The sequence below is a fragment of the Dermacentor andersoni genome, chromosome 3, assembly GCF_023375885.2.
Source record: "Dermacentor andersoni chromosome 3, qqDerAnde1_hic_scaffold, whole genome shotgun sequence".
NCBI lineage: Eukaryota > Metazoa > Arthropoda > Arachnida > Ixodida > Ixodidae > Dermacentor > Dermacentor andersoni.
In genome coordinates, this window is record NC_092816.1 from 137,830,725 (window position 1) to 137,843,596 (window position 12,872).

General features: G+C 43.0%; 1 protein-coding gene across 1 annotated transcript in view; it reads right to left on the bottom strand.

Annotated features, from left to right (window-relative positions):
- Positions 1-12,872, bottom strand: part of P5CDh1 (delta-1-Pyrroline-5-carboxylate dehydrogenase 1) — a 53,061-nt gene that overhangs the window by 20,983 nt on the left and 19,206 nt on the right. The window contains exons 7-11 of the mRNA XM_050173220.3: positions 10,228-10,302; positions 7,021-7,208; positions 5,352-5,425; positions 2,427-2,575; positions 1,569-1,747 (exon numbers count right to left, since the gene is read on the bottom strand). Of these exons, the coding sequence (XP_050029177.2) occupies positions 1,569-1,747; positions 2,427-2,575; positions 5,352-5,425; positions 7,021-7,208; positions 10,228-10,302 (665 nt within the window). The remainder of the gene's footprint in view (positions 1-1,568; positions 1,748-2,426; positions 2,576-5,351; positions 5,426-7,020; positions 7,209-10,227; positions 10,303-12,872) is intronic.

Below are 12,872 nucleotides of genomic sequence, written 5' to 3' on the forward strand. Positions count from 1 at the left end.
ATTTACTAACTCATGGTTTCCTCATTGGAATGACAGAAAATCCCACATGCAACACGTGAAACTGTCATGAGACCTTCACACGTCTCCTGTGTCTGCCACACTTTAGTGCAGAGAGGCACGGGTGATAAGCAACATGTTTGACAGAGTGGGCAACAGCCATCCACTATCAGAAAAAGTTCTAGGCAAATGCACCAAAAGGAACTGCATGCAGAAAGTTATATTTATGCTGCTCCAGTTGCCCACATGATGTACTTGAGTATTTAACAATGCTACATCCTTCCCCTGGAATAAGTGAGCACTTTACCTCCCTTTCCTTCCATCATGTTTTTCTGGTTTCTATTACCATATTTATCCTATTATAAGCCAAGCAAAAGAACTTAAGTATGCACACTAATATAATGTGTTATAGAATAGCCGATGGATTAGTCAGAAGCAGTGGGGATTGCCTAAAATCCTGAACTACTAACATAAAATGCAAAATAGTGAACAGGAAATAGAGGGAAAGGTAGCTTTAACACATGGAGATGGGGAGAGGGTGGCATTCACTAAGAGATAATGAAGCTGGATGGGCGAAAATTTCATTTGAGGTGTGGCTTTACAGCAGTGCGTGCCGCGAGGCTGTAAAGTTGCACTGTAGGATGACATCAGCACTGCCATGAAACCGCACCTCAAGGACACTCTGCACTCCGCCTTTGGTGTTAAGTTTTTCAAAATCTCAGTGCGGATTACATGTGCAAAAATACGGTCCCAATTCATCTGCCAAATTAGTTGGTACAGCTTGTGCTGCTGTTCAAAATCTGGATCACCGAAAAAGTGGCACTGCTGCCTCCATAAGCAAACAGTAAGCCTCACATCTAAAGTGTGGGGTCACTTTGAGGCTAAGGATTCTGGGAGAAAATCTCAGCTTATATTCGAATAAATATGGTAGTTCACCTATCATCTCTCCCCCCCTCCAGCACAGCAGCCAACCATAACTATTCCCGGTTCGCCTCTCTGCCTTGCTCTCTCTTTTTCTAGCTAATGATAGCTTCAAAAGTGTCAAGATGCAAGAGGTCTCAATGTGAGCCATTCAAGAATATCTCATCAAGAACCTTCAATTAAGTAACCTTACACCAAAGTACCTATATTTCATCTATTATATTTGCAGAAAAAAATAATTTATTATAGAGTTAGAGCACCCTGAAACTACATTATGTGTTATAAGTGACACTGCAAAGGCCTTAACACACTTAACACTTAACCTCTGCTTTCTTTTCAACTTCCTGGGGTTCTTTAATGTGCACCCAAAGCATGGTATATGAGCATTTTCACATTCTCTGCCCCCATCGGAATGTGGTAGCAGTGGCCGTGAATCAAACACATGACCTTGTGCTCAACAGCACAATGCCATTGCCACCATGGAGATTATACAAGGCAAATGTGCAAGTATGTTACAAGGAAAATGGACTAGGCATAACAACTGATGTTCATGTTACAGAAACCCATGCTCCTGTTAATTCATACCCTAACGCACCCCAAAAATGTGTCTTTAAGTAAAAAGTAAGAAAGAAGGGAAGGCAGCTACGAACCTATCATCGGCACCCCCACCAGCGAGCACCTTGAGGTTGGGGCTGTTCTTGGCATGTTGCAGGTAGCCAGTGATCTTGGAAAAAGCTGCCCTGTCGATGACCGCTGACATGAAGGTGTCAAATTCCAGCGGAGAGCCCAATTTCAGGCTCTTCTGAGCCTCCACCAATTGCTCCTTGAGCTGCGAAGGTACAATCCGCTTACACACAAGCAATCATGGAACTATATTCTAACCATGTAATTACTCCTTCCAGTATTAGCAGGACTCTGCAAAATTTTAAGCTTTCGCAATTTCAAAAATATAATGCAGCTCTCAAACACTATGAAAATTGACGTAAGAAAAGCTTTCCTGTCCCCTCTACCGTGAAAGCGTAAATATGATGCAGCTCTCGAACACTGCGAAAATCAGTGTAAGCAAAGCTTTCCTATCCCCTCTACTGTGAAAGCGTGATAACATCACTAGCGCCAACCAATCAGTACCACACTGTGCCTTCCACTTACTCTATGTCATCATAGCCTGCAGCAGTAACTACCAAATGGCACACATTACTAGCTCTCCTCAACCCTGCCTCCTCTCGGCACAAACCTTCTACCACTCCTCACCCCCAAGATCCTGCTTTCCACAGTCCAACCACCTCCACCAACCACAGCAACTAAACGTATCAGATGCCACAAATAAAGCTTCACTTTGACCATTTAAAGATCCACTAGATTATAAATACCTCTTGTGGGTCACCTTGAATTAGTGGTGTTCAAGAGTAAAATGTAAAGCAACGATACACACACACACCCATCTGTGTTCTCCAGTTTTTAATTAGTGCAGTGTTCTAGTCCGAACGTGCCGTCAAGCCGCAACTTGCCTTGGGCCACAGGCTGCTGGGCACGTACAACCTCTCCACAGCCGAGCACTTTTGGCCGCTGTACTCAAAGCCCGACCGTGTCGTCTGTGCCACTACGGTAGGAAGGTCAGCCGAAGGGTGCACGAAGTGGAAGTTCTTGCCACCACACTCTGTGAAACAACACCGTAGGCACAGACTGTGAAGCATGCAAGAAGAAGAGTGCACAGCCTTGACAGCTCCTACGCAAGAACTAATGCCTTTAAAACAAGGCAACGGTGAACTGCATGGGGGAATAGAGTGAAAAGAGGGGACTAAATTAAGCTGAAAAGAAGCCAGTTGTCAATGGCACCAAAGGAATATGCACAAGAGAATTGGAAAGTAGAAGTGGCCGTCAACATAGGGTACTTTCTTGTTTGGTGCCCAGATGACTTGAAAGTAGACAATTCAGGGTGAATACTGGGGCCTTACATGCAAAAACCCCGATGTTATTATCAGGCATGCCGTAGTTGGGGACTCTGGACTGACTTTGACCACCTGGCATTCTTTAACATGCACCCAAAGCATGGTACACAAGCATTTTTGCATTCCACCTGCATTGAAATGCGGCAGCCGCTGCCAGGATCGAACCTGTGACCTCAAGCTTAGCAGCACAACACCACAGCCACTAAGCTACTGCAGCGGGTGAAAGAAGACATTGTGAGCCTGCGTGGTTTAGTTGAGACTAGGGAGGGTTAAGTGCTGCACATCAAAAGTTGGGGGCACAGGCAGCTGGGTGTACAAAAGAATGCAAAAAGGTATACAAAAGAATGCAACCAGGGGGTGGGGCATTGGGTATGCAAAGATGCTATTTCTAAAGCTCCCTATTGATGGTTCCTCATCACACTTGGCACTTTTACTCAACGCATCAAGGCTCTTGCCTCATTTACTGATGATAAAGAACAACAGTTGTGCAGCCTTTTCCATTCAACATGCTCTGCTATGGTGAAAGTGGAAGTAATACCGTATTTACTCACATATTGAACACACTCGTGTAATGAATACGACTGCCCATTTTCCTAATTGAAGAGTGTGTTTTTCCTTTTTATTGCATAATGATAGTACTCTGAACTTGCCACCGTGAAGTCCATCTACAACACGATCTATGGTACCATCCAGCACGTGATCAGACATGCAACACTGCATGCTCCAGCATTTACCGGAATGTGGCATATGATGATTCAGGACAAACAGAATGTGCATCCGAACGACCGAGTGGTGTGTAGTACAGTCAAACCTCGATATATTGAACACAGATATATCAAATTATTGCGCATATCGAACAATTTCTATATCACCTGGAAAATCGCATGAATCTTTTATTTTTTATTTCGAACGAAGCCAGACATAAAATGGTATATCGAACTCCGCCATCCCAGACCATGTGCATTCTGTTGACATGCGGTGAGCTTTCCTGCAACACCCTCGAAGATAGCGGTGTCACGATGGGCGTTCCCAACTGCTCCACACATCTATTGCGCCGAGGGCGCCATTTGAACGTAGCGACGCACACACGGGGCAGCTTGACTAGTTCGACAACGTCAACGACGTATTGCATTTGCCGCACTGACTCCGCCTTGGTGCGCGCTTTATGCCTGCCGCGCCTCCATGTGCGTCTCACAAGGACTGGCGGTTTGCATTCACAAAGACGCACGACAGCGTGCGCTCACTGAGCTCATTCATAGACGCCTTGGTAGACGCCACTTAATACTGTGTTACTGACAGTGTTTCAAAATGCTTCGATTGACGGACGTGGAGATCGCAGCAGAAGTAGCGGCCAAACGAAGACGCTGCCGAGGTTGATCCCGCAAGCGCTGATGTTGCCCCACTCCCGACTTCAACTGGGGCTGTAGCTGCTTTGGCCCTTCGGCACCGCTACTGCGGTGCAATAGAGGGCACCGGCCTATCGCTTGTGGACCGTTTAGACTATGATGAGGACTCCGCGTTTAAGCACGTGGCTGCCAATAAGAAGCAGGCTACACTGCTGCAGTACAGTCAGCCAAATAAATATATACTTTGTGTTAATGTTCAAGTGAGTATTTACTGCGCCCACGATTGGGGCGCGATCGGAAATCGTTGTTCGGAGCGTGCGTTCGGTTGTGCCGCGTGCGATTGACCTAGACTGCGGCAACTTCGCGCGGCGGACGAAGTCGGCGCGGCGTACGCCAATTGCGCACGGTGCAACTGAATGCGCATTCCAAACGATCCCCAATCGCACCCTTGGTTTATTGATTGATTTGCAGAAATTTATTATGCATTTTTTACGTGATCTTATATATCTAATTCTGGTTATATCGAACTATTTCACGATCACCACGCTGTTCGACATATCAAGGTCCGACTGTACCAGTGGCACATGGCCATTATCGATAGCAACGGAACCCAGTCACGATCAAAATTCTCAACCGCGATAGGCTCAACCCCCAGCTTGTGCAGCTACCTACACTGGCCAATTGGTCAACTATCGTTATGTTCACAGGGGATGAACATTCATTGCATACATTGATTGTACTTTCATATAACTGTAGCGACACCATGGCAAGCTTACAGGAACATAGCAGTGCATTGACAAACTTCAGCTGTATTCTCAGACAATCACTTTCAAAGATACTTTCAGTTTTGTAGCACCGAATGCATGGGCAGGAAACAGCAATTTTGGCTCTGCAAAAAGACAGCGTGCTTGCCCCTGAGCCAAGAATGCCATCGCTCATACACACCAATGTGACTGGTGCTAGTCATCCGTCATGAAAGTTAAGGTATCCCCAAAAGTTACCATACGGGAATATGACAACTTTTTTAGGCACTTGTGTAATAAGCAATTTTCTGCCGAATCCGATATTTCAGATTCTAGCTCACAGTTATAGAGTAAACATTAACAAGTTTAATTAAAATGCAAGGACACAAACTCACCTCCTACTAGCCTTGGAAAGTTTGTGTAGATGTCCAAGTTTTGAGACACCTGCTTCCATATCGTTCTGAATGTACTGAAAGCATAAAAATGAAAAAAAGGGCAACACACGCACAATATATTGACATGTGTACTTGTTTATCTTTATCGGGTGATCGTATTTCGCTGTCTAAAAAAAATTTATCGCTCAACGCAGGACACGCCTGCATGTATTGGAAGTTTCTTGAATGTTATCAATGGTTCTATCCGCTGTCTATTGTTACCGAACCTTGTGTAATCTGATTGCATGTATGCGTGACGTGAATAGTGTAGAACTTTATGGAAGACACGCAGGCACCAGCAATTACTCTGGAACCTTCGATGACTCATGTATAAAAGCCGATGCGCTTGACCAACAATCGTTGACAACAATCGCTGACTGTGTTCACCGCTACCGTTGTTCTTTGAGTGTAGCCTGCTTTTAAGGGCACAGGTTTGCCTAATTAAACACAAGTTTCATCATTCACAGTTTTGCTGCTTTTTTCACTGTCACGACTGCATGACAATACGCACACACAGATCTGATCAAAACTGTGCTGTCAAGACACAGTTATTTTCATTTTGTATCAGCCCTTGCCTTTCTCAAAACGTACAAAAGAAAAAGCCTTTTGCAAATGAAAAATAAAGGGGAGGTGGGGGTTATGCAGCTTCCACGCTCTGCGGGAATCAATATTATGAAAGGCATTTTTGCAGGTAGCTGGCTAGCCACACAAAGCACTAACAGATAGATCAACATGTTCATGTAAGGTGAACACTAGTGACTGATGAGAGCATGCTACCAGCACAATTGTGTGCAGTGTGTACTCCAGTGCTACCTGAACTACTCCTGTACCAACACTGAAAGGCTTGTTCACAATCTAAAGATGTGAGAAACATGCAAGCTGCAGTAGATGCACTCTGGTGCTGCATATGTTTGCACCTTTGCCTCGCAAAAACCTCAAATCTTACAGAGAGCACACAACGGTGCATGAGTGCCAACATTGCAGGCACTGTGTTTTGACCGGGTATGGTGGACGAGATGTACGTCAGAAGACAAGCTTATCTGTTTCCTTGCACAAGTTGGCCATGGCTTACGTTGTTAAAGGGACAGCAAGTTAGAGCTACCAATTATTCATCTAGATGTCCATCATCATTTTCTGCGTGCCAATATATGACTTTACAGCGTAGAAAATTGCCATCGAAAGTCCCGCTGCTGCTCCTCAGTTTGAATCACCCTTGCTAATACGGATAAGTTAACGTAATCTCCTAGTGGCCTCCCTCTCTGCCACTTTCCATGAATCGGCCAGTGTGACATCACCTGAGTGGTACCATAGTTCAGAATAGGCGGCACCACTCCGATTTTCCATTTTTGTTATTTTTTTTTCACCTACAAAAGCTCTTTTCTCGCCATGAATGGTGAATTCATTATCACAGAAGCCTAATATTTCGATCTTGCTCAACTTAATATTTTTTTATTGTTCTTTTAGGAATGTTGGACTAGAAACAACAAAATTGCTGGTTTGATACCAGTCATGCCTGGTCAAACATAAGTCATCAGGTAATAGTACCTAAACAAAAATGTGACATACAAATGAGCTAGCACAATTGACCCGTTTCCCAATTCATAACTGCGATTCACACCAAAGTTCTTACGCAACACTGCCTGTGAAGTTCACACAGGCAAGGTGCGGCGACGCTGACGTGACGTCTCCGAAGGCACGCCCCTCAGAGGGCAGGAAGTTGATGATTCCAGGTGGAAAGCCAGCCTCTTCAAAGATCTTGAAGATGAAGTAATTTGAGAGGATGGCCGCGTCCGAAGGCTTCCATAGGACTACGTTACCCTTAATATCGGAAAAAGGAACAAAGGGTGAACGAGATTACTATGCGTTGTACTAGTGGCAGGTACGGACATAGACGAGAGAAAGAAGACAGAATTCTAATATGCATGTTGGAAAGGAACAGTGCATACAGATAAGATATAACAGATATATGTGTTCATGAGATGTCCTGCGCATGCCACAGTAGCAGAAAGTTTATTTTTTTTCTTCCCATTACCCTCGTATTGCCTCTTGTATTGCATTCAGGTTTGTACAGTACGTTGTCTGTTTGTCACATCCCAAACAAAGAGCAACCCACAAACAGTTGCAGGACATCAAAGCCAGCAGCTACAACTGTGGCACCATCAAATGTGAACGGCACTGTACAAAGTGCATAACATAGAGCTTCAACAGAATGCGCAGCAATGACTTTGAGCCTCCTCTACACAAAACAAAGCAGTACCTTTGACCGCACTGCTGTAAGCAACATTGAGACCCGGTACCAATGGCTTGCAGTTTACATCAAAATTGATCAAGCATCACACTTAAACCACAGGCAAATATTGCACATGCTGCAATATTGGCAACCAAGGCACCAAATTTGATCAGGTTTGTTGCATTTAAAAGAAAAAATTAAAATCTAGTGACCTTTGGTTGCGAATTTGCCATTCAGGCCATCAATTTTTTATTGACAAGAATTGCCAATTTCCACACGAAACTACAAAGTTTACAACTCTGTAACGCAGCAATGAAAAATTGTATCACATTTGTGTAAAATGCACCTAATAGTACATCTAATGTGGACAAAATTGGTATATTGTACATGGCTTTCAAATAGACCACTAATCTGCGAGTAGAACATTTGCAAAACCCTTGTAAACCAATGTAACAAATTGACCTAAGATATAAATTGACATATCAAATTTGTCTGCTTTGGATGCTCTCATGGATTGAGTTTACAGAACTGTGACATCTGTTCTACATGCAGAGCTACAAATCTGTAAACTTCGCACTTTATTTATTTTTTTTTTCAGACTTACCATAGTTTGAAAATTCCATTGAAAGAATTCAGGCCCTAAATCGAAATTCCGCCTCCAGCAGTCACTAGTATTTAACTTTCTCTTTCAAATGCAACCAACTTCATTAATATCGCCCAATGGTTATCTCAGAAAAGCCTGTCCGTGTTTTACATGCATTTTAATAGGCAGCAAAGGAGCTGGGCCCGAGCTAAGGTTTCCTCTTAAAGGGAACACCAAGTTAGTTTTCGAACTGGCATAACTACTATATAATGTAATGGCACATTTCGACCTATCTGTTCTCGCACTTCGACCGGAGCTGTTCTCGCCCAGGCATCAGCACAGTCATGACTGTGTAATAGCGTACACTAGCCACCGCCCCCCCCCCCCCCCCCCCTCCCGTCCTAGAGCATGATTACTCAATTGGAGAGCATGAACGTCTTGTCTTTGTTTGGGTGACCTCAGAGTTTTGGTCAAACCTCTATCATCACCCATTCTTGGTTCATTCTTGGTAGTCGCTGAACCCCACGCACTCTGCTAGCTTTCTTCGCTGAAAGACTACAGAGGCCACTTTGAACGCTGGGCCATGGGCTTATAGGAGTACTAGTTTTCTGTTTTGCGCCAGTCAGGCAACTCCATCAGGATGCAAACCGCATGTCCAGTTATTTTCTCAATCCACTCAACCTCAGCAAGCACTACACCGGTGCCTATGTTCTGTAAATCTTGGACTTCATTCGTTTCAGCAACAAACAGCACCATGATCCAGTGTTATACCCCATAATAGACTGCCTCAACTTCGCAGTCTCTGACATGCCACTCTAGATGTCTACCTTGCACAGCAAAACTTTATATCACCACAATATACACCCAACACTTCCACCAAAGATGTCGCAAAATAACATAGAAGCATATTCAAATATGTACATGGTAATATTACATGGTAAGCGCCACAGGCATAACAGCAGGCGAGACGTTGCAGACCCACTTTCACTTGGTCAGTATTTACATTATGCTACTGTCTTCTTCAGTATCGTGGCACTAACACTAACTGTAATGAAAAAGTGCTTGATGTGATGCATTAAGTATACCTATAATGATTAAAAATTATTGATCTCTTTTCAAGGCCCAGCTATAACCAGGCCCAAAACACTAATTTGGTGTTCTTTTCAACAGCAGTACCGTACAGTAAAGCTCAGTTCAACAAAGCTAAGTGTATGTGTGCAGGTGTTGGAGGTGGGGGATGGCAGAAGGTCCCACAACAGTGAGGCTATGAACTTGACTACCTACAAACTAGGACTACCCACAAAATTAAAACAGTTCAATCCAGTGGAGCAATGAGCACCCATGTGTCTGTGGCCTATATTTCCCAAAGAACTGACAAGACAGAAAAAGGCATTGTACAACAGGGCACTGTCATTTCAGAGCCCACCAGCCATGCTCCTCAATGCACTTTTGGATTCTTTTGCCATGCACTTTCTTGCAGTCTTTTCGGAGCCTTTTGGGTAAGACAATTGCGCTGCTGCTCTCCTGAGAGGGAGACACTCTTGGTACACTATCCCCTTCCCACTGAAGAAGCAAATCGACAATGCTTTCACATTCAACTGGACCTGGCATACATTGCTGGGTCATGGTGAAAACCAGTGCTTCTACTGCCTCAACTGCATCGACTCGACACTTGCAATGCAAAAAATTCCATATTTATAGTGCACTCATTCCCATCATTTTAGCAGAGCCTCTTAGATAAGACAGAGCAGGTAACTACAATAACAAGTCTTGTTGAGCACAAGATTGCAGGTTCGATCGAGGCTGCTAAGGCCACATTCCAACATGGGTGGAATGCGAAAATGCTAATGTACCATGCTTTGGGTACACCTTAAAGAACGACAGTTGATCAAAATTAATACAGAGTCCTCTACTATGCTGTCCCTTATAACCTACTGTCCAGTTTTGCAATGACACCACTAGTACAATTTAATAACACGCACAAGCCACACGAAAAAAAAAAGAAAGAAGAAATGTGCTCCTACCATTAATGTTGGTGCTGATGCCAGGTTGCCCCCAATGGCTGAGAAGTTGAAAGGTGAAATAGCCGTTGTAAAACCCTGAAAACAAGCAGCACACAGCACTATTTCACTAAGCTCCCAATTGTTTACTCAGGTGTAGGCATACCTTACACCTACTTAAGAGGAAGCTTTAGCTCGAGTGTTCCTATCTAAATACATGTAAAAGGAAAATTCGTTTTTCTCGGCAGCCACTGCACCAAATTTGACGAGGTTTCTTGCATTTAAAAGACAAACTTAAGATCTAGTGACTGTTGGTTTCGAAGTTTTGAGTTAGGTCGTCAATTTTTTATTAAAAATTGACAAAAATCGAAATTTTTCAAAACACGAAACTATCAAGTTTACAACTCTATTACTCAACCACTGAAAACGATAATACAATTCTGTAAACTGCATCTAATAGTACATCTAAAGCGGACAAAATTGATATGTTACACATAAATATAAAAAAATTTAATCATAGGGAAATACAACGTTTGCAAAACCGTTGTAACCAACGTAACAAATTCACGTAAGATGTAAAATGACATATTGAATTTGTCCGCTTTGAATGATCTAATGGATGCCATTTACAGAACCGCGATATCAGTTCTTGATGCAGAGCTATGAGTTTGTAAACTTCGTGCTTCTATTTTTTTCATACGGTCAAATATTTGAAAATCGTTTTAAGACAATTCAAGCTCTAAATCGAAATTCCGCTTCCAACAGTCACTAGAATGTAACTTTCTCTTTCAAATGCAACAAATTTCATCAAAATCGGTCCAGGGGTTATCTCATAAAAACGTTTTTGCGTTTTACATGTATTTGAATAGGCCGCGTCGGAGTTGGGCCCGAGCTAAAGCTTCCTCTTAACAACAACTGCATACAGGCTAGATGGTGCATTGCAGGTCAACGGAAAGCAAGTGCACTACAATACACACACAACAGCCAAGACACAGGACAGACATAGCGCCTGTCCTGTGTCTTTCTCGGCTGTGTGTGTTCCAATGCACTTATTTTCTGTCGACCTTACACTTACGTCACCAAAATGCTCATTAGCATCAGAGTTTAAATACCTGCATAACGCCTTTGCACTTGACTTGCACTTTAGATTTTGGCTACATTCATTCATTGCCTTCTTGCATTGGAGAATTAATGGTGAATTCAGAAAATTGCAATGAAGCACCATTTCATCCAATCATCACCCCAGCATGGTGCCCGGTGCGCATTGGTGCGATTTGCCGAATTCACCATAAATAAAGGAAGCAGACATGGTTGCAACGTTCGAGCATACATGCAAAGTCTAATCCTTGGCAATGCTGCAAAAGTGAGTAAGGTAGGTTCATAACAACACTCGCATGCTGTTAAACAATCCATTTGTAATCAATGACAAAAGGCTTAACAACCTTTGGCCTTTGTGCCTGTACCTAAGCTCAGCTACTTGAAGCGAAACCACGAAAGAACATTAAGATGAGCTGCGTCAGTATGTTTAGCTTCCACAGCGGCAAGATGGCCATTCTGGTTGTAAGAAGAGGGTTGGTGAGCAATAAAATAAATGGGCAAGAACAAGACTGCTAGCAAATGGCACTTTGACTGCCCTGCACTAGTTCACCATGACATCAGATTTTGACAGCATCTGCTCAATTCCAGTTCCAATAAAGGACTAGACCGCAATTTAAAGGAATCAAAGGCTTAACATATGAAGTTCCGACAACGTTTCTTATTGCAAAATGACCCACATATGAGAAACTGCTACTGAAATCTATGACATTACACTGACAAACCAGCACTTTTGCACATCTAGCCAACATGCACATTTGTACATATATAGGGCTACTTAGGTGATGTTAAGCAATATGCCTTCAGCTTTCAGCACACAAATGCCTTCAGCTTTCAGCACACAAATGAAGGGAATTTGGCGTGTTCAAGGAAACCTTCCAATAACCGCCATTTTAATCTCTGGCATTCATAGACGTGACAAATGTAGTTGGGGACCTTGAAGATATAAAAGAAAGGGCAAGGAGATACCAAAGCATTAAACAGTATTATACACTCTCTGGTGTGCCTGAGAGAGCAATATTTGACTGAAATGTAAGCTATAATTTGACTTGAAACAACGTAGGTGTATTCAAAACAAATGGAAAAAATGCTTCAGGGCCTCTCCAAGTTATCGATATGGATTTTTTTTTAGCATCCTCTACACTTATTTGGTCATCTCAAGTACAAAAATTGTGCAAATATTATTGAGGGTAGTTGTCAAAGTAAGCAAAGCTTCTACTGTTTTGAACCATACTGTGCTTGTCTCTGTGTTATTTTCTTATCTTGTTTAGCCTAGGGGTTGCGAGGCTGTTGCAAGGTTACACGTCCATACCTGCCAGCCCCACACTGCTCAATATGCCATACGAGATGCCGAAAGATACTACGATAGCATAAATAAATATTAATACCGTTTTATAGCAGTGAAACATTTTGTTAAGTGAAATACACAACAAACACAGCGCAATAGTGGCACAACAAACTCATTACACCTTGGAAGTTGAGGGCTCGGCTAGCTATACAACCAAAAGGCACTCAGCTCTAATACAGTCAAACACTGATATATAGAACTCGAAAGATATTGTGAAATAGTTCAA